At 44.1% G+C, this 23,491-nt stretch overlaps 1 protein-coding gene across 1 annotated transcript in view; it reads left to right on the top strand.

The window, feature by feature from the left end:
* Positions 1-15,983: 15,983 nt before the first annotated feature.
* The window catches only part of cntnap5a (contactin associated protein family member 5a), a 135,797-nt gene continuing 128,289 nt past the window's right edge, over positions 15,984-23,491 (top strand). Inside the window, exon 1 of the mRNA XM_082507948.1 lies at positions 15,984-16,549. Coding sequence (XP_082364074.1) covers positions 16,477-16,549 — 73 coding nt within the window. The 5' untranslated portion in view covers positions 15,984-16,476. The remainder of the gene's footprint in view (positions 16,550-23,491) is intronic.

Here is a 23,491-nt window from a genome sequence, read left to right as displayed (position 1 = left end):
TGTATGGAAGGACCTTACAAATTTAGAGAGAAAACCCCAACAATCAGATGAACCCCTTTGAGCAAACACTTTGCATCAGTGGGAAGGAAAAACTCCCTTTAAACAGGAAGAAACCTCCAGCATAACCAGGCTCAGGGAGGGGCGGGGCCATCTGCTGCGACTGGTTCAGGTTGAAGGAGAGGAGACACAGTGTGGAAGAGAGAGACAGAGTTCAATAATTACAAATTCTGAAGAGTGAAAACAGGTGAGTGAAGAAGAAATGCTCAGTGCACCACGCCCCCAACAGCCCGAGCCTGTTGCAGCAAAAGTAAGGATGGTTCAGGCTCACCTGATCCAGCCCGAACTGTCAGCTTTATCAAAGTCTAATCTAAAGTAGAGAATGCAAACTGAGCGCTGGCTCCAGAAGACAGAGGCCTGCTAGCTGAAAGCTCTGCCTCCCTTTCCCCTCTGAAACCCTGGGAGCCAAAAGTAAACCAGCCATCTGAGCACAAAGCACTCTGTGGGGACAGTGAGGTACTGTAGGAGCATTACGAGGCGATGATCAAGGAAAATGCTTTCAAATTAAATTCTGGATTTAACAGGGAGCCACTGAAAAGGAGCTACCATGGAAAAATGTGGTATTCTAAAAATATTATACTACTATTATTCTAATAATATATTATAATATTATTATAAAATAATATAAATATTAGTGTTCTCTCTGTGGCATTCTGGATCAACTGAAAGTTTTTAGAGCCTGATAATAACAAAGCTAGACGTGATACACGTGTGAGCAGTTTCTCAGCATCCTCTTAGACACATTTTAATTTTACAGATATCGCTCAAATGAAGGAAAGCAGTCCAACCTATTTGTTTACTGTGGAGACTGAAGGGCATAGAAAAATCATCATAGTGTTACTGGAGACCAGAATATTCAATGCAAAGAAAGCGTCTGCTTCTAACAGTTTTAGGGACAATGCCTGCGTTTTGTCTGATATTACAAGGAGGAAATTATCGAGCATAATCTAAGTAAAATTAGTCACAGCACAGAACCCTGCCTCTGAAACTACTACCACAAAGCAATGCTCCCTGTTCACATTACTGCAGCAGTTCCTTTAAACATCTCTGATGGTGCAGCACTGAATGCTGCAGTGAGGTCTAGCAGGACAAGCACAGAGATAAATCCACTATCAGAGGCTATGAGAAGATCTTTGTGAACATCCAGTGCTGTTTCTGTGTTATGATGAACTCTAAATCATGACTGAAACACTCAAATAAACCATTCACTGGTGAATAAATTCTAAATGTTAAAACATTTAAAGCTACTCTTGTAAGATTTTCTGTTATAAATAAAAGGAAAGTTAGAAATGCCCTGGTGCTGGTGGCAGGCAGGATGAGGACCCAAACACAGGACTCAAACAAAAGATGACTGGAAACTGGAAACTCAGGAGCTACGAGTTCAAAACTAACAAACGAGAAAATGAGGCGCTAGGAGTTACGAGGAGCACAGAGACGACACACAGCACTGACCGAGGAAGACCCAGGGCCTAAGTAAGCCGGGGAGTAACAATGAAACAGGAAACAGAAGGGGAAACACAGCTGGCACCAATCACACACAACCAGATGGAAGGGAAGCAAAACTGAAAGCATTAACAAAGGACGCGAGACTGTCAAAGTAAAACAGGAAACATAACACAGGCACAGACGTGACAAGGAGACAGATCAAACATGGAGCATGGAGTCATGAAGGCACAGTGACAGAAAACTAGGAACTATAAAAGGAACTCAAGCAGAAAACAATAAAAAGAACCAAAACCATGAAGAACAACAAATCCAAGAATAAGACTTAAACTAGAATTAAACCATGATATAATCAGCTAACACTGCTGTGTGATACTGCAAGCATCAATTAATGCTAATCTAATAATATAAGAATGATCTCAGAGACGTTCTAATAGGGTGGAGAAAGTTTTCTCATATTAACTCTGAAAGATCGATTGAAGCCCAGATCCAAAAATGTGGGAGCTTTGTAGATAATTAGCATATTCAATTCAGTTTTATTTACACGGTGCCAAATTACAACAAAGTCACCTTAAGGCAATTAATATTGTAAGTTAAAGAGCCCACAATGATACAATCACACAAACGCATCCAACTATAAGATGTAAAGAATAGTCTTTAGCCTAATCTTAAAAGAGTGTCTGTCTCCAGAATCCAAGCTGGGAGCTGCTTCCAAAGAAGAAGCTTCTGCTTCCCATTCGACTTTTAAATATCCTGGAACCACAAGTCAGTGAGTAGTCTGAGAGTGAAGTGCTCTATTGGGGTACTATGGTGCTATAAGATGGAGCTTGATTATACAAAACCTTGTATGTGAGCAGAAGTTCATTCTGGACTGAAACGGGAGCCGGTGGAATGAGAGCGACGCTCTCTTTCTAATCCCAGTCTGTACCACTGCTGCAGCACTTTGGATCCGCTGAATGCTGACGAAGCAGACAATTAGAGGACACCCAGGTCGTCTGTGAGAGTGCCGTTCATTTAAACTTAAAACTAACATATTCATGTAACCGGGCGGAAAAAATTAATATGTTGATCAATTATTACATTATTAACTAACAGGGATTTAGAAGAGAGAGACCTGGTGTTTAAAAGTGCATGTTTCATTGATGTGGTGCGGCTGAGCAGTCTATATTATTCTTTGTTATTCTTTTTGTTGCACATGGCTGACTGATGAAAAGCTACACACTATTCAGATGTCCTGTTAACAACAATTGCTCCCATTTGAAACAGACAGCAGATCCACATGAGGTGAGTGCATCAGTCTGATTAAATAGTCATGAAATGGATTGTGCGTATGTACTTTTTTCGTGACAGAAAGTGTGACACTGAAAGAAGTATATTTGAAATGGAACTATGTTTAGTACAGGCACCATGCATGCAGGAAAAATAGGAGCTGCTCTTCTATAAGAAACTAGAGATACAAGAGATCGCTGTAGTGTTTCCCTGCTCCACCTATTCACTCGTTAAACAAGAGCAGCACAAAGATACATGTTTGCCTGATTCTAATGAAGGGAACAAAGATAACAGGAGGAAAGAAAACTGCAAAATGTTCTTCCCAAAGCAAACAAACACTACAGTGGATTGTGTGCCAGTCTTTTATTCCAAACTTGTAATATATCCTTCAACTCACTGTTTGGTTAATATGCTTCACAAAGTGGCTGCTTCAGGCCTGCGTAGCTGGTATCTTCAGCCCCAGACAGCTGCCAATCACAGGGAAGCATCAAGCAGCTAAAGCCTGTAGAGCTGCTTCATTTAAACAGGCTCATTTAAAAACTCCTCTCTACAGTATTAGATATCTATATACACAGCCCTGCCTGGAAACAACATTGTTTGACTCTGTGCTAAATATGCTACAGAGTGTCAAAAGTGCACTGCAGCTATTTGGAACTAATTTCCTGGAAGTGCATCAGCTGGTCTCAGTTTTCACAGCTTCAAATGAGTCGATTCCAGTAACTTCGCATGAATTTACAATCCATATCAATTCAATCGGAGGAAATTATTGGAATGTGAATCCTGGTTACAGTGTTACAGTGTGCTTTATTACTGGAAATACAAAAGAAATCCCTCATTTTCAAAGGTGTTCCATATCTAAGGAACGTTCCACTGTGAGTGCAGAGGGAGCTATCCACTGCTGCGGTGCTGAAAGCAAGAACAAGCTTTTCTCATATATTTTTCACACCAACCACATTAACTGCTGTTTATCACACGCTATAATATATGATATGATTTTTTTACATAGTTATGTGTTTAACTCATTTTTATTCTAGTAAAACCTTATTTTTTATTTTTACAAAAATGACCTAAATAATCAGATTTTGGTACAAAGAATCTAATTAAACTAATGACACCATTATTTAAATTAAGTTTGTATTTCTGGGGTGAAACTATCCAAAACTAAACATCTTGTGATCTGTTTCAGATTAGAATTCAATTTAAAGGAAACACAGTGTCTCCAGTCAATCCACAGTTTTTAATGAAAGAACAGGATTTATCCAAGTCTGATCTTCAGCTGAAGTTCTCTCTTACACTGACTAATTTTCATAGGTCCAACATTGGGAGAACACTGAACAACAAAGGTGTGCAAACACCTTTGTCCTTGCAACAGTAGTCACATAGAGTGCATGCACATAAGCAGAAGTGCTCTCCAAAAAGAGCACTGCTGGTCATCTGCAGTTGACAGATGATGTTTAGTGGATGGATGAGATTGTGAACGATCTGGACCCCACACAGTGCTCAGGTGACTGTTTCAGTTGGTGCACAGAAATGTTCCTGTGTGGTTTGGCACAGGTGTCTTTTCCTGGCAGCTTTGCAGCTGACGCCACACAGTCTCGTCTCAGGTCCCCGGTGTCACTAAAAGGAAGGAGGTCTTGTTAACACAATCATCTCCACCTACCCCATCAGCCTTCCTGACACAGACCCTCACTGCAGCGGAGCCAGAGACCACACCCCTGCCACAGAGACCAAAACAGATGTTTTTGGTATAAAAGAGAATCCTTCTGTTTAGTCCAAATAAAATATTGCATTCCAACATAAGACCTTTATTTCATCTGTGGCTTCCTTGACCTAAATGACCTAAATAAATATTTTAATAGGTTTGATCAACCACCCACCCCTCCCACAGCATCGTCCCCCCTACTGCAATCTCCTTCATCTCAGGACTTCACACCTCCCAGCTCCCAGTCATTACACCCACCCCCGGCTTCTGTGGACTCCAACATACACCCCCCTCCACCAAAACCCACTCTTTCTATCTCAGCACTTCAAGTGAGGAACGAGCTTTGCAAGATCAAGGTGCGTAAGGCTGCAGGTCCAGATGGCGTCAGCTCCGGGCTCCTGAGATGCTGTGCAGATGAACTGTGTGGCATCCTAGGATATCTGTTCAACCTGAGCCTGTCACTGGGGAAAGTACCACAGCTGTGGAAGACCTCCTGTGTGGTACCGGTACCAAAGACCTCCCATCCGAAGGACCTCAGCAGCTACAGGCTGGTAGCCCTGACATCGCATCTGATGAAGACCCTCGAGAGGTTGGTTCTAAACCATCTGCGTCCCCTGGTGAGGTCTTCATTGGATGCGCTACAGTTTGCTTACCAGCCTGGCATCGGGGTGGAGGACGCCATCATCTACCTCCTGCACCGAGCTCTGACTCACCTGGAGAAGCCTGGAAGCTCTGTGAGGATCATGTTCTTTGATTTCTCCAGTGCTTTCAACACCATCCAGCCACGACTTCTGAGGGACAAGCTGGAGCTATCAGGAGTGGACGACCACATGTCCCAGTGGATACTGGACTACCTCACAGAACGTCCACAGTATGTGTGGACACAGGGCTGTCTCTGACACGCTGGTCTGCAGTACGGGGGCCCCACACTGTGCTGGCACCGTTCCTCTTCACCCTCTACACTGCAGACTTCTCCATCAACTCCCCACGCTGCCACCTACAGAAGTTCTCTGACGACTCTGCCATAGTCGGCCTCATCACAGGTGAGGACAACTCAGAGTACAGACGGTGGACTCTGGACTTTGTGGACTGGTGTCAGCAGAACCACCTGCTGATCAACGCCGGGAAAACCAAGGAGCTGGTGGTGGACTTCCAGAGACGCAGACCCACCACACTGACACCAGTCAACATCCAGGGAGTGGACATTGAGATAGTGGACTTGTACAGGTACCTGGGTGTTCACCTGAGTAATAAACTGGAGCCACAACACTGATGCTCTTTACAGGAAGGGTCAGAGCAGACTCTACCTGCTGAGGCGGCTGAGGTCATTTGGAGTCCAGGGAGCGCTTTTAAAGACCTTCTATGACTCTGTGGTGGCATCTGTCATTTTTTACAGTGTGGTATGTTGGAGCAGCAGTTTATCAGCAGCTGAGAGGAAGAGGTTGGATAACCACATCAGGAAGGCCAGCTCTGTTCTGGGATGCACCCTGGACCCAGTGCAGGTGGTGTGAGACAGAAGGACTGTGGCCAAAATAACATCTGTGATGGACAGAGTCTCCCACCCCATGCATGTAGATGTTGCTGAACTGCAGAGCTGCTTCAGTGACAGACTGCTGCATCCTCAATGCATGAAGGAGCGTTTCTGCAGGTCCTTCCTCCCTGCAGCTGTCAGACTGTACAATCACAACTGTTCCAAACAAACACAGATGTTTACATCAGTGCTGTAACTGCTATAAGTTAATTAACCGATCCGCACTACAACCTGCTTTGCCTCTTATCTGTAGTTATTTTTATTTAATTTAATAACTGCACAGTACTCTGTATATAGTAACCACTGTCCTCAATGTAAATATGTAAGAAAAACTGTATGTTTCTGTCCTGTGTACTGTTTGTTTGTATATGTGTCTTTCTGGCTGCTGTTACAACCAAATTTCCCCTTGTGGGACAATTAAAGGATTATTCTATTCTATTCTATTCTATTCTATTCTTGTTTGGCTCTATATTGTTGAATCTGGACCAGGAAGGCTCGTCAGCATTGAAAGAGCAATGGATTCTGAATTATAGCAGTGATTTCTTATGGAAACTTATGGAATCAGGACATCCGTCTGTGAAATGAATATTTTGAGAAAGTGGGTCATGCAGCAAGACAACGACTCACAATCCACAAGTTGTTCTACAGAAGAACACAGCTAATGGTTTGGAACAGAGTTCTGACCTTAATCCCACAGAAATGAGGAGGAAAAAGCTGAAGTGAACAATTAACAAGGACGTGCATCAGTAAATGACACGTGCCTATTACAACCCCGACTGATACCTGACCAGTCGGGGTTGTAATAGGCTTACAAAAACTAGTAAATGAATCCTAGTTGCTAATATTGTTAAAGGCAGCTCACGGGACAATGAGCTGAAATGCTTTAAGTCAATAACCAAAGCATTGATGCTTTAAGTTAGAGAAAACTGTAATGTACTACAGGGGTTTATGTAATACTGTGTAATATACTATAAGTACACTCAGAACTGGCCCTTAATGAAGTTGAGCTCGGCAGCCCTGAATAAATAATATCATCACACACAGACTGGAAGCCAATACAAGCTGCAAGACATAAAAACCCTGTAGATTAATATGACACTAATTTCTGATAAAAACAAGGAAATGAAACTGGAAACAACCTGAAGGAAACCGTAACCAAGAATGCACACGAATCCCTGCTAACTGCAGCACCAGCATGCTGCTGCACAGCCTCTACCTGCTGGTTATCTCTCACAGCAGCTGTCCTTCAGGCTGGAGTGGTCCACTGCACTCGTTCATGTCAGAAAAAATATGAATGATGTCTTTAACTGTTTGAATTATTGGAGTAAGTGTGTGGAAATCAGTTTCCTGACAGCCGTGTGGATGAACTGGAGCGATCTATGAGACTGGTTGAACTCACTCGGAGGGACTGTTCATACTGAAGGCTGTATCTGAAGCAGGTATCTGTGCTGAGGACAACACACTACAATCTGTGGAGCAACAGGTACTCCAGTCTTTGACTCCAGAGGCATTGTTCTTGACAGCAAAGCCATTTCAACCTGTCAAACACAGTGTCACGGCCTTTTATGTTGCAAACACCACAAAAGTCCAAGAAAAGGCCGTGGGTGGCAAGGGGAGGTTTGTTTTAGAACGCACTCCTGACTCCATTGTTTAAAAATCACGTCGTTATTTTGTGGAAAATTATAAACAAAAATCGGCCAAATAACTTCTTAAAACTTAAATTAAATGAAATTTAATTTAATTTGCTTTAACAACTTCAAAAGTGGTCAGAAAATCCTAACAGAAACCCTTACCACACGCCTCCAGGGTGCTCTTAATCCCCTGATTAATGGGAGGGTCCATAAGCTAATAAACCAATCACTTTCCAAAAAACTCTTCCAAAAGTAAAATTAATTACATAAGAAAACTAGGTCAGCATATTCTTACAACTTTACAGGAAAAACAAAAGTGAATACAAATTGCGATTTGGACTAAAGAGAGTAGTGATGCTGCGGATGCTGTGGCTCTATACGTCAGACTGTGTTACCAGGGTCAACGTTTTAAATATGCATTGTTTGTTGTGTAAGTTCAGTATTCAGAGCACTGTCACTGATACTTTAACAGGAACTGTCTCAAATGTGCGTTATTGTTAATAAAAGGTTGAGTTTTGTTTGTGGAGACTTCAGCATCTCTGAAATCCTTCAGTGCAAACACAAAAAACTGAGTTTATCAGGTTGGACTGAGGTTGGGCTCCTCAGCAAAAGTTCAAAGTTTATTGATGACGGAATAAATGACACTTGAAGGAAGGGATTTCGGTTCACACAGGTTTGGGTCAACACAAACAGATCCTTAATCTCCGAATCAGACCAGCTGTGCAGAAGGAGAAACAGCTAAGTACTAGTCATGGAGGAATCCGGTACATTCTCCCATTTTGACCTCGAGACCTCGTCTGAGGGGCATCTTCACACAGCCTGCACCTGTGGTCGTTTAGAAACTATATATAGATAGACAGACATATAGAGAGAGTGTAATTTGAAAGGGGCTTGCTAGAAGGTACAGGAAGTCTGACGCTGTCAGACCAAGGCTAAATTCAACATGTGCCCAGGGAATAAACTGACAGTGAAAGTGAAGTATGTGTCAGAGCCTGAGGGCAAAGCAGCACGACACGAGTCGGCTAAGTTTCTTCAAGTCTACCCGACGTCTTTCCTTTCATCCTATCAGCCTCTCATTATCAGAGAGCCATTGTTACACTGCACACACGTGTACAGTGTCTGTGTCTATGAATGAATCGTACACATCATACTGTGGTATTTTCTGTGGTTTCACTGAAATCAGAACAATATGAACAATGCTTAAAATCACATTTGCCACATTAACCTGTGCTGAGCTTAGAGAGGGATATTCAGTTCTGATATATACTGTACAGCACAATATTAGAGGCTCGATCACACAGTCGCCCATAGCAAAGAACGCCGTTTTAACAGGAAGAGACCTCCAGCAGAACCAGGTTAGGGGAGGAAGAGGCCCTTCTTGGGAGTAAGAGTAAAGAGAAGATAGAAAGGAGAGCACAGAGAGAGCACAACAACAAAAAAGATAAAGCACAAACTACAGGAGACAAAAGTTAATGACACGCGGTAGTGGCATATAAACACACGAGGAGTCAAAGGAAGGAGTGAAGAACGAGTTTATCAGGACGTCCCAGCTGCTTACAGCAGCAAACCTGACAGCTGCTTCAGCATTAGCCCCAACACTAAGCTTTATCAAAAAGAAACGTTTCAGGGCTCAAATACATAAATGGACTTTTGTTAACAGATGGAGCAGACAGATGTGTGGACGAGGTCATCCATTCAAGAGTCTTATAAACTCGTTACCGACGTAAAAGGGGAAAAACGATACAACGAAAAAGGCAAACAGAAGCACAAGAGCCAAATATTATAAACAAACGATGCCAAATTATCCTGAGAAAATCAGCATCGAAAGCCAGTGAAGCAGCACCACAAGCGAACTCTCCAAGGCTCCCGAGTAACACCGAGTGACCTCCTGAAAGACCTGAGGTCCAGCCTCAAAGGGACAACGACGATTCCATACGAGAAGAGCAGGAAGCTGGATATCCTCACTGAGGAAGTACAGGAGCTGAATGGATGGAGATGGAGGTTCGCTTGGCGTGGGTGGAGGGATGGGCAGTTGAGGTTTCTGAAGCTCTGACAGCAGCCATACAGGAGAAGAAGATGCAGCAGAAACTCATGGACGTGGACTCCAGGTCTAGCAGAAATAACATCCTCATCTTTGGAGTGCCTGAAGGCGAAGAGAGAAGTTCTGCAGTACGCTTTGTGTTGGAGCTTTGAATTACCAATAACTGCGGATGTCGATGCTCCCTTGCCCCTAAACCAAGACCCGAGGCCCCCCTGCGCTCCCGTATTGTCAACTTTCAGGAGTTTGTAACTAATGAAGTGGTGGTTAGGGAGGCTTGGAAAAAGGGGAAAATACAGCTTGGAAACTGAACGCTGTTCTTCGATCACGATTATGCAGCAGAGATTATTCCAAAACGCAGAGAATACAGTGGGATAAAGAGAGCCATAAAAGAAAAAGGCAGACTCCATACGCTAATATGAGAATCCACTGGAACAACAGAACCTACAGCAGGGCACATGAAGCTGGAACTAAAGACACCTGGCTTCAGTGTGGTGGTACCCGCTCTGAGGGAGGAGGATGACTCGGCCGCTGAAGGAGCTGCTAGACTGGCAGGAAAAGAGCCAGAAGGAAGGTTGAGCTACAGCTGCAGGGAGAGCCAAAGAAAAACTCCAGAGTTTCCAAAGGAGCCTCTCAGAATGACTATGGGAGCAGAATGCTGGACACATAGGATGGTGCTTGCTTCATCACTAGCCTCCTCCGGGCCCTGTCTCTACGACAGGCTTTCCCCACGACCCAGCAGGGTCACGTTCTCTGCCCCAGCGCTGGAGTTCGTGGTATTATTTGTTCTCCTTCCATGTTAGATGTTCTATTACAGTTCTGGACTCTTTGTTTTTATAGGGGTGACTGGTACTTTCATGATCATGTCACATAAGGTTCATGTAGTGTCTTGCAGTGTTAATGGGCTTGAAAGTCACTGTAGAACTGAAACAGGTCAACCTGTCAAAAAACGAAGATGAGAAGGTGAAAAGCCAGGCTTTATTAACTCTGTCTACAGTCCGTGTAGCAGCGGGAGGGGTCACTACACTAATATCTAACGTCCTTTTTGAAGTGATGAAAGGAGAAGTCGATATAAATGGTAGATATGTCATTGTTAAAGGCAGAATCAATGCGCTGTGGTCACCCTATTCGATGCATGCACACCTCCAGAGAGAGACCTCAAATGTCTCAGGCTTGTTTTTGATCAGATAATCTCCTTGAGGGAGGATATGTTGGTCTGCGCAGGAGACTGGAATATTTCATTAAACTACATTAGACAGCACAGGCACCACGTCTCTAAAACATGGAAAGCTTCATAAAGGAACATTTATTTGAGGTGAGGACGGATTTCTATACAGGGGGAAGGAATTTACACATCACTATGCAACTCACAAGGTGACTATTTCCTGATGAACATACAGATAGACCTGTATGGGACCTGGGGCAGCTGACCTATCACATCATAGCACTATTCACCTGGAAGACTTAAAACAAGAGACCCAACGGAGACTGAACATTTTTTGAACAAAACAACAATAGTTCAAGAAATAAAGAGAGAAATTCAAGAGTGTGTTCATTTAAACAAAGATGATGAGGTGGCAGCTGCAATAGTCTGGGATACAGTTAAGGCTGTAATGAGCCGTAGCCTCACTCCAGTTGAGGGAACTAGAAAGGCAACACCAAACAGACCATAGTGAGGGACAATAAGAAACAAATCAGCACAGAAAGCCGTGAAGAACTGGAAAAGAAAATGGGATTCACGAAACAGACGTTTTATGAATCAGGATCAAAGGCAATAAAAATTCTTAGAGCACAAAGAATTAAACACTCAATGTATAAAATTAGAGACTCATCTGCTAATAAATTAACACTGGACTCAGAGACGATTCAAACTATCTTTAAAAGTTGCTATGAGATGCTGTCCACTCCAACTCATTCATATATGACAATAATCCAAAGCTATTTGCTGAAATTAGACCTTCCAACAGTAGACACAAACCTGAGCCAAGCTTTAACATCTGCAACAAGCAAGAATGAACTGGACAACGCTGCTAGCAAACTGAAGACAAACAGAAGCCTCCCAGACGAGCGGCATAAAGTCTATGAACAGGAAATCTGGTCTTTACTGTTCCCTCGTGGAGCGAAGACGTCATCTCTGTGATTCCAGAAGATTACTGTGAGTCGACCAGTTTCAGCTCTCAGCCTCAATAATAAACTCAAGTTAAAGCAAAACAACAATGTTGCAGAGAATGTGGTCACATTAAGGCCAATCAACCTGTCATGTTTCGGCTGTGTACAGGCAGGAGAAGGACCCAAACGCAAAACTCACGACAACGAAATTAAACTCAAAAAGCTGCTTTATTGCAGAATGGCGTGGAAAACTAAACTGGGACATAGATGACTAACACACAGGAAACACAGCCATGAGGGAGACTACGACACTGACAAAGAGACACACAGGGCTCAAATACACAGAGGGATAACGAGGGAACGAGACACAGAAGGAGAGCACAGCTGGGAGTAATCAGGCTGGACGAGACAAGGGAAGCAAAACTAGAAACACTGACATGAGACACGGACCTTCAAAGTAAAACAGGAAACTCACTGACTGAACTCTAGACATGTAAACTTAACAGCAACTGGGGAGACAGAACATAGGAACCTGAAACATGGTACAAAAACGTCACAGTAGACACAACATGGAACACAGGGAAGCCATATGACAAAGCCAAAGAACTAAACCTATGATAACCATAACAGACCTAGGGAAACAAGAAACAGTACAACAAAGGACTCAAAACATAACCCATAATATAAAAGCACAGGATCTCTTCCAAATAAAATAGGAAACATAATGAGACGCAGACATGACAACCAGAACTTGACAACGTAAGACACAGACATGAAACACATGAAGAGCAGGGGAGACTTAACAGGGGTTGGAAACACGAGGGGGAACTAATAAGCAAATGAACCTAGGAGGCCTAATGAGCTTAAACATATCTGTGAAGGTTCTCAGTCATCCAGGTCATCATAGTCAAAGGAGCTTGCAAAGAAAAGCGTCTGGACCTCTTTAAGTTGCTTGAAGACGTTTCACCTCTCATCCGAGAAGCTTCCTCAGTTCTAAGGTCAAATGGTGGAGAGTCCCAGATATAAACCTAGTGGGAGTTTCCCCCCACAGAGGGACAAAAGGACCCCCTGATGATCCTCTAATCGCCTGAGCCAAGGTGTGAAACTGGGTGTGGGTCCCAATCAGCCAGAGTTTCGGGTGAGTTCATTGTGAAACCTGGCCCCACCTTATCATGCGAATTCCTGAGGTCAGATGGCCCAGGATGTGAGTGGGTGTTAAGGCGTCTGGGAAGGGATCTCAAAACTGGATTATAGATGGCAGAGAGTTGGTGTCGTAAACCCCGCCTCTGTTCAAAGATGGTCGCTCACAGTGGACATAGATGCTTCTTTCACTCCTCTTTCAAACCATCTGTCCTCTCTGTCCAAAATGTGAACATTGGCATCCTCAAAGAGTGACCTTTGACCTTAAGATGCAGATGGACTGCTTCTCGGATGAGAGGTGAAACGTCTTCAAGCAACTTAAAGAAGTCCAGACGCTTTTCTTTGCAAGCTCCTTTGACGAGCTTAAACATACTGTAAACATCAAAATGAACTAAAACTCAAAACACTGGGTCATAAGACCAGGATCGTGACACAACCTACACGTCTGTGGGTCATGTGATCAACTACAGCCATGCTGGTCAGATGTTGCCGAGCTGATAGACGGACTTTGTCAGTGTGAACTTCCCAGGGATCCACAGGTCTTACACCTTGGTCTGATCCTAGAAGGTACGATTAAAAAAGAGAACATCTACATGTTTAAAATAATGACTGTGGCTGTGAAGAAAGTTATCACAAGAACTGGCTGAAAAGGAGTCGCTGAAAGTGAAATAATGGAGGAGATAAACTGAAGTTTCTATGACGAATAAAACTGGATGCCTTCAAATGGAACTGGTGGAAATGGACACTATATAAAGACCTCGACTTAAATGTTTGAGAACTATGTGTGTTTTATGTCTCGGTCCCATTCCTGTTCATCTTTTATGCTGTCAAAGAGACAAAATAACGAATGGAAAAAATACATAAATAAATAAAGCAGAGAGGATGCCGTTCTCCACAACCCAAATTGGAAGCTGATTCCACAGGAGAGTAGCCTGATAGCTGAAAGCTCTGCTTCCCATCCTACGCTTTGTTTTATGCATGTTTCATCACAGCCTATTTAAGAAAAAGGCACTGAAATTTAGCCAAGGTTCATACGTTGTTTTATATGACATTCATCACCAAATAAATAAAGTGAAAAACACAAGAGCTCGGTGGTACGAGGAGAAGAAAACAGAGAGAATTCTCCTAAACCAGCCTTTCAGCCTCTGACCAGCAAATCAAAGCCAAAGACAGTGCGCGCACTGAGCACGGAGCCCAAACTCCAGCTCTGGGTTAGCACAGAACAGCCAATATAGAGTGGCAGATTAACTGGGCAGCACGAACAATCAGGGACATTATTCCAAAAAGGCTGAGTGACCACAAATTGGCCATTGAGACAAGTTGTCACAGAAAAACCTGGCAACTTTGAGAAAGCAGACTGAGTCAGTGCTGCCAGCAGCACGATGCAAACTGCAGCCTGCATGAAGAATCAAGGTCTTTAACAAAGTAAAAGTCAGACCGCCACAGTATGACACACTCTCAGAGAGGGGGGAGAAGCAACCATAGCAACAAATGAACTTTTAATGAGCGTGGCCTCCAAATCTCCACCATCACATGTAAGTGTTACGCTTTACCTCACAGAGGGTAATCCTGTGCACGTGACCTGATCTGCTGTTGCCATCACAGTTTATAAAGGTGTAATAGTGCTGTTAGTAGTAGCAACTATACCGTATGCTGTTTTACATGTCCAGAGGCTACATCTGTACTCCACAACAGAGTAGAATACAGAATAGAATTTATTGTCAGTGTACACGTATGAATGCTGCACGCCAACCGTGCAGCACTTTAAAAAACATCATTAGTAAAGACATCGGGAATAAATATAGCAGAATATAATAGAAAATTATTCTCTATCGTAACTTTTTAATGAAATATAATGTCATTAAAAGTGCACTACATATATCACGGCACCACAATTCTAATAGCTAGCATCACAATGAGAGTTTAGTCATTGTGTATTCCACACAGCTTCCTGCATTCGACTGCACATACACGCTGGGTGCATGAATGCATTCACACAGTTTATTAACAGTGTTCTATGTAGTTTAATGTGCCTGCTCGTCTTCCACTCCCAGCATGAACAAAAAGCAAACCTGCTCAGGAACACAGTCAGTTAATAACAAATAAGTTGCTCGCAGCAAAAACACGACTCCAAAGAACAGAATGACAAACAAACCTCACTGACATCACTGACGAAGAAGGCAGCCATGTTTCCCTGGGTATCAGTTTAGCTTGTAGGCTAACATTAACTAATACTTGACAGGTGAAAACCTCAGATTTCCAAACATAAATATAACTACATGTGTTTCTGCATTATCATTATTATCACCACAGAGGTTTTCCACATCATATCATGTGCACATTGATCAAGAGCTCTCCACCATGTTGGATGTGACATAATCACCAGCTGCTACAGGAACGTATTTCCTGACTTGATTGTTCTGCTGTCTGGAGGTTGCTGGCTGCACTGAAAAGCTGGTAGTGAAAGCTCTGGTTGCTGGCTGATTGTCACAGCTGCCTGAAGCTGAGCAGGTAGAACTGAAAGTGCAAAAGTCCATAATGTGATCTTCTATGAGCTTTGCTTTTACTGCACTGGCAGCGTGTTTGAGATGCTATGCTGATGTTGTTTTTACATGCTGGATCAAAATCTGTTAGTGACAGTGTCACTGACATGTAGACACAAACCGGTTCATCTCTGGAGTTGAGGGATCTTTTTACGATGGACTCATAGGTCAGTATGACAAAAACACTCCTTTAAGAAATGGCTGTGTACAAAGACTGGACTAAAACGAATGAAACAACAGCAAGCGACCAAAGATCAACTGTGAAAGAGCTACAGTGCTAATAAAAATAAATACATAAACGATATTCTTCCTAATAAGTTATGTGAACGTTTGTCTAGCGCTTTAAAGATGGACGACAGGAGAATCTGTAACAAAACGGTCTAAATAATATCCTGGTATAGACTCAGTCAAATCAAATTCAACTTGACAAAACAAATATGATCTTAAGTCAAATAAAATAAATGAGGTATTAAGTAAAACCAAATATTTTGTTGCGATGAAACAAAGTATGCTCCTGTGACAGTGACTGTTCATATTTCCCACACAGCCGTGTCCAAACGTTTGTCATCGGTGCTGAAGTGCGCTGGACTTGAGGCTTGAACCCCGTGTTTTCTGGAAACGTCCACAGCAGCTTCTGCTGTGCGGTGGAATGAAGTCATCAGCAGCCTGCAAAGTGTGCTATTTTATGATGTCTGAACACACGGAGCGAAATACAGCAGCGATTGCGGCTTTTCTCTGCGGATCTTTGCTATTGTTCTGTGTTTTATAGCAGTGCTCGGGCATCGCAGTGCTCCGCTCTGCCAATAAAATGTGAACCCGACAAAGAGAGAGAGAGAGGCAGAGAGGGGAGCGGGGTGGGCTGTGCCTCGCAGTGAGGGAGTGCCATCGTGGGAGCGGTTTGCTCCTTCACATCAGACCTCTGCTATCCCTCCAAGCCGGAGGACCGAGGAGGAGCCGCCGTCCTGCGTTGCTCTCTGCGGACTCACGGATAATAGCGCACTACAGCTGAGAAAATGGTTTTGCTGCTGCCGATGGTTACCCTTTACACGCTGAGCGTCTTTAGCGGAGCATCCGCCGCCACTCACTGTAAGTGTTTCACCTCAGTGCGCTCACCTGTCTGCGCCTCTGCTCTGCGGGCGGACAGCTGGCGGCGCGCCTGAATCAGGGGCTGCTCCGACCGGCGGAGTTTTACGCGCGCCTCGTAGCTGAGCCTTCCTGTTGTTGCCGGAGCGGCGTCGTGATTATTGTGCGGCACCGCTGTGCTCGTGTCGGCTCTCCTCACTTCACTTTTTGCTTTCGAGCACATAAACAAGTTGTTGTTGTCTGCTGGCTGAGGTTTTGCTTTGAACGGACCGCACGATGAAGGTCATGCGAACAGGTTCGTTTCCTTTGGTTCGAGGCAGATGCGCTGCGGAGTGGCCGAGCTCGTCCTTAGTTGGCGCTTTCATGTGGGATTTTTACGAGTCTCAGTCTCGGGTCGTGTTTTGCTGATGTGTGTTGGGGAACCAGAAGTGCTGACTGGCCACAGATGTGCTGCTCAGACGGCTGCTGGTATTGGTCGACTCCTACGTACAAGCCCCCTCTTACACCCCGCAAAAGCTTTCACTCCAGAAAGAGACTTTTACGCCGTGATTTGACGCCGTTTGTTTTTACCTGCATTACTGCGTCCAGTGATAGTCCTAAAAATCTCGATTGGCTGTCGACCACCTATCCGAGTTTTGTAAAAGCAAAATTAATTGTTTTGATCGCAGGATAAAGGACTTCTGCTGTCCTTCGTTTCTACAGTAAACTGACCGTCGTTGTTCTCATGTTGGATAAAAACAAGCATTTTTGTAAAGGCCTTGAGCATTCATTCTCAGAGTTTGTGATCCAGCTTCTCAGTGGACGGTGGAATCCTCTCAATGACAAAGTGCAAACCAGGAGGTTGAAATATTATCAAGTCCCATAATGTGCAATTCAACAGCATCACAATGTGTGTCCTTCAAGATGATCGTTGTGATGTCTCACACCAAGTTCAACAGAAACAGATACAAATCTGTGTTACATGGTAAACGTACAGTAGCTGTGTAACTGCCTTTCATCGGTGGCTTTGCAGTAAATGTATGATGGTCACTTTTATTTCCTGAAATAAAAATAAGAGTTCATTCTTTATATTTTCATGTGGCAACAATCCAACCTGGCAACATAAGAGGACATATGACTGACCAGCAGTGAACCGCAGGTTAAGGGCCCTGGTGCAGGTTTACTCCTGCATGCCTGTGTCTCATTTATCTACTCACCTGCTTTGGCTCGTGGCCTTTGCATTGGTCGTTCTGTACAGAAGCTGTTGCACACACCAGTGTTTGTTGTAACAGTGAAGTAGCTGGAGCTGTTCTGGTCAGTGAGCACAGTCTGAAGTTATCCAAACTGAAGGTTTGAACTAGTGGAGTTCAAATTCAGCAGAATCCAGACAAAGATTTTGTCTTAAACCACAAACCAGAAATATTCTTTTGAATGTTGCCGACCAAAACAAACCAAAGCACAGCTGCTCGTATAAATCTGTTTATTTAAAACAAACATGCTTCCATGTCCTACACATGAAATGCGATGGCCTGTGGGAGTCCTTAGTGAGCTCAGCTCTGACAGATATGGAACAACATCTATTGTCCAACTGGAAACAGAGGAAACCATCAGGGACCTGCTGAGCATGAACCTTTAGTAATGAGCCTGCTCGGTCCGTGCAGGTATTCCACAGCTCCCACTGATGCCGACCAAAATTATAACTCAGGCACTAAGACGACGGCGTCAGCCTCTCTATCTGACGTCCAGTTGGTTCTTGTTCTCTGTTATTTCATGCCTACAATAATTCATTCTGGCACTAAATATTTCTTTAAGCTATTTGTTTAGAGGCAGATACACCTGTTTACCTGCTGCTGCCATTTACCTGTTTGTTACAAATATGAAAACAAGGCAAATGTTGTGACTCTGCACTGTTCACCTGCTGCTGTTCACTTATTATCCTCACACTTTCTGACTAATTACAGTAAGCTGAGTCATCCACTGGTCTGTTTCTTTGTGTCTTTGTGCTCACAACAACTGCAGCACACAGTATGTGATGCTGTGGGTGGGCGGTGCTTGTTAAGCCCCACAGCAGCACTGTGTCTCATAACTTTCCAGCTTTGCATTTTTTGCAGTTTGGGAAACAAAACGTTCACAAATGTCACAAAAACTGTTTTAAATGTTTAATTCTGCAAGTGAATTTAGTATGCTAGTTTGAACACCAGGTGGGCGGAGCTTCTGTGGTTCCAGTCAGAGCTGCGACCACATCATTATTATTATTATTGAGCTTTAGCCTCACATGCTAACCTCTTAGCTGTTTGAACATGCACACGTTCTATCAGGCAGAATGCAGAGATGAACCCTTTCAATTCAAATGTCAGTTTCTTACACAATAACTTAGATTTGGATCTGTATAATGTGCTTCTGTGTTCCTGATTATTAGAACAAATCCATCAGCTGTTTTTAGCTGCAGCCTAACAAAGTGTGTCTAACAGAGTCAGTGTAGCTTTTGTTTAAACTGATATGATGATGGTGTGTGTAAAAAGGAGCTTCCTAACCTTTCTCGTCCTTTCTTGTCATGTTGAAAGTGTAAAAAGTGATTTTCAGCAGTGAAAGAACTCAGCACGGGCACGCAGTCGTTTCATGTGCTCGTCTGTCTTTGAGGTTTGTGTCAGGATTTAAGCAGTTTGTGTTAAGGTGGGAACCTGAGCTCAGGCGACAGCTGCATTAGTCACCTGTGACAGTGATGCGTTTTCAAACGTGACCTGCGATCAGGTTTGACACATGTGGCCTGATGAAACGGCGAGCTCCTCCTGGAGGTCAAAGAGCCGCTCTCATATTTACCGCTGGGAAACGAGGAAGCGAACAAAGATGCATCATCGCTGGTTTATCAGGTGACAGAGTTAATGGCAGCCATTTCCTTCTGAGAGGCCCGTGTGTGCGTCCTTTGGCTCCACAAAGACACGGCGATATGCTCGCGTTCGGTTTCATGTTATTGGCTCATTGGTCCAACAGTGCTGGATACAGGCAACAGGACCCATTCACAAATATATGGAAATAACACTTACTTTATTATTATAGTAAAAATCGAGTTTTATTGACTGTAGTGGAAATATGTGCTGACAATAAGAAACCACAGCGTGTTCTCCAGTAGCACTATCAGTGCTATCAGTGTATCATGTAGGGCTCGAGTGCTCTCTTTTAAATGTACCGAGCTCACTGCACAATTCCCCAGCTGGCTTTGTGGGTTTTAATGACCAAGGCTGGTGTGGACCACTCAAAGCACATTTATGCATCAGCTGAGAGAAAGCAGGCTGTATCTGTGTGCGGCTCTTTATATGTTCTACTAGTGACCTGGACATTTGGCTGACCGTGCAGATGAACACGGTCCTGCTATTGCACAAGGTTCATTTGTACGAGATCTTCAAAACCAGTGTTTGGTTCATGCCTTGGTTGTTTTTGCTACCAAAAAGAAATGTTCCTGTGATCATGAACAACATATAAACACCAGCATTCTTCTGCATTTCCTGTAAGCAAACTTTCACCAGACTAGGACGCACACATGGGCGTCATGGAAAGACTGAACCATAATATCATGTTGAAAATGTTTGCAATTTCTATGTATAGGAGCTGAAGTTCACTAACTACTTTCCGACCTGCTACAGCTCAATAAAAACGAACAGGGAGCACACAGCAGTTCAGCGTTGCTTGGTGTTCGTGTTACAGCTGCTGTGGTGCAGAACTCTGTGGTCAGGTGGGGCTGCTGGCTGTTGACGGTCCTGAACTTTAGGCTTAATGCGTAGGAAACCACAACCTTTCAACTCCTTTAAAAAATGCAAAAAAATTGGTGTTAAGAGGTGTCAAAGCAAGAGGTGGTTATATAAGCCTAACTATACAGACATGTGGGCCAATCAGAAGCCTGATGATGTCAGTGTGTGTGTGTGTGTGTGTTGTTGAGTGCTGGTGGCCTAATGATATTTAAAATGACAGTATTGTTGTCAGTTGTGTGTTCGATGTTTTGTGGCAGTCATCACAGTCTTGGTTAGCTGTAATCTGGGTTATTTACATGAATTTATTGAATGAATAAAAAATGATGGCAGCAGCTGCACGTGTGCCTGCTGAGAGGGCGAAGACACACTCTGAGGTCGTCTTCATCTGTTAATAATCCTTCCACAGGTTCACGTCCACACATTTTTAGATAGAGCTGCTGACAAAATTAATGGAAAGAATTTATAGTTTTTACTCATCGGGTATCCTGATACTATACTGGGGGAAAAAACCACTATGGGATGGGAAAAACACAGGCCACAAAACTACAAATACAACATTTCCTTTATAATTTCACTAGATCCCTATTGCCAGTCTTGGCAGCCGGGGGTCAGTCCGCCAGGGCCTCCGCTCCTGGCCGCCACCCGGCACACAATGCACCCGACCCCTGTGGCGCCTCCTGCAGGTGGTGGGCCTGCGGGAGGATGGGCCCATGTCTCCTCTTCGGGCTGTGCCCGGCCGGGCCCCATGGACTAAGGCCCGGCCACCAGACGCTCGCCCTCGGGCACCCTCCCCGGGCCTGGCTCCAGGGCGGGGCCCCGGTAACCCTATCCCGGGCAGGGTAAACTGTTCCCTCGATGTTCTCTTCATAAGGGTCTTCTGAATCGCTCTTTGTCTGGTCCTTCACCCAGGACCAATTTGCCATGGGAGACCCTACCAGGGGGCAAAAGTCCCCAGACAACAAAGCCCCTGGGATCCCTGGGACACACAAACCCCTCCACCACGATAAGGTAGCGATTCAAGGAGGAGACCCAGGACACGCTGGAGAGATTATATCTCTCGGCTGGCCTGGGAACGCCTTGGTATTCCCCTGGATAAGCTGGAGGAGGTGGCTGGGGAGAGGGAGGTCTGGGCCTCTTTGCTTAGGCTGCTGCCCCCGCGACCCGGCCCCGGATAAAGCGGATGAAGATGGATGGATGGATTTCACTAGATCATTTCATCACAGGGCAAGATCACAATTTCTGAAAAAATAAAGATGTTCTGACGAGTTTGTAAATGTAGTGAAAAAGTTGGAGAGTGCAGCGTGATGATCAGTGTTACGAGTGAGACGGGTGGTAAAAGCAAAAATACCTAAAAAATGGAGACAAAGAACAGAAGTGAGATGTCCGGGTGCACCTATGCTAGTGTTTTTGTTCGCTGTTCATTTATTATTTTGTGATCAAAAACAAACATAACATTTCCCAGATGATATCTCAGTACTGCTTGTTTTGTCCTATCAGCTCTCGAGACAGTTTAATTACTAGAGAACGTAAGAGAGGCAGAGCCGCTCGTACTACAAGTTAATTAATTATCCAAAGAGCTGAGGATTAACTTTCTCTCATCTTTGTGTCTCAGGGCTGTCTGATATTTGTAACTTCAGCATGTTACATGCTTACCAGCACACTTTGCATTGCTAAGTACATGTTATTTTCCAAAAGCACACTTTGGCCGAGCTATTCTTGTAGCGCTGTGGCATAATTCATAATCATTATCTGGTGCAACTTCTTTAATAAGGCCACCCAAGGGCTGGTCACAGGCCAGCGTGAGGCATGATTTGAAGGGATGGAAGGAATTTGCTTTTGGCAGGAAAAAGGCTTTCATTACCCGCTGTTATGACACTCTTCAGTGTGAGTCTGTGGGAGGAATATTGCTATGCTTTAAGTGATCCCCTCGCAACGAGCACAGACCGCTTCGCCAGGCATCCAGTTTTTATAAGATTGAATCAGCAGCGTGGCAAAGCAGCGGACACACATATTTACTTAAGATTTCATGCTTGAAGTTAGCTCGGCGAGCAGATACTTCAAAACTAATTATCTCGCATCTGAAGCACCTGAAACGCGTCGCAGCAGAGATGGCACGCAGCTTCACAGGAGCAGCGATGGGTGTGCGCGACGGAGCCGATGCAGCTGCACATTCGCTCGCTAATGAATGTGAAGCAGGCACTCGGGGAACACCTACAGCTGTACGCATTCAAGGCCTGATGAATTTATCAAAAGGTAAATGAGGCAGAGCGCTGTGGCGTGACAGCGCCGCCACTTTTCCTCATGTCTAAACATATACTACGGTTCTTCTGCAAGACAAAACAAACTGGGAGGAAGGTGCGCTCTCATCATCAGGGGCCCACCGACTGGATGCTGGGATTGTTGTACGAGTATATATGATCACAAGGATTAGTGCCGTCGCGGGCTCACTTCACAGTGCTTGGGCTCGCTGAGACTCAAAGTTTCTTTGTGAACGCTTCTCAGGACGATTTTGTACTTTTGGTACTTAATAGGGAAAGTCTTATTGTAATCGAAACACTCAAACACCAGCCAGAGAAAGCGAATATCCAGGGGACGCTTCTTCTGCACAAATCTCTACAACAGTCACATGTGTCAAATGATGACGATGAACATCAACAATAAACTGTAAAATGAAACACTGCTGCAAATAAGACAAAGACTGTCTGTGAAGGTTCTCAGTCATCCCGGTCCTCGTAGTCTAAGGAGCTCGGACAGGAAAGCCTCGGCTGATTGTGACCTACACCTGTTTTTACACCCTGGCTGTGTGATCAGGCAGAGGATCAATAGCAGGTCCAGGACCCTCTTGGGGACACTCCCATAGGGCTTAAATCTGGGACTCTCCACCAGTTGTTCTTAGAACTAAAGAAGCTTCTTGGATGAAACGTCTTCAAGAAACTCAAAGAAGTCCTGACACTTTCCTTCCTGAGCTCCTTTGAAGACAAAAAGGCTGCAGGGAATCCTTTGGACAGAGCAGAGACACTGAAGTCGGTTATTTCATTGACTTCACTAAAATAATGTTGCTGTTTATTCCTAAGGTGTGTCCAAATCACAACAGCTGCTTTATAAGGTGAAGACTGTACAGTAACAGAGACAAACTAGTTTGGAAGGAAAAGCTCAGCCAATGAACGTGCAGCATCATACAAGGTGACCAAAAATAGATGGTACAAAAAATAAGTGTGTC

This window comes from Aulonocara stuartgranti, assembly GCF_965226115.1.
Source record: "Aulonocara stuartgranti genome assembly, chromosome: 16".
Taxonomy (NCBI): domain Eukaryota; kingdom Metazoa; phylum Chordata; class Actinopteri; order Cichliformes; family Cichlidae; genus Aulonocara; species Aulonocara stuartgranti.
The sequence above is the reverse complement of the archived record's forward strand: the minus strand, read 5'-3'. Positions and strand labels throughout refer to the sequence as shown.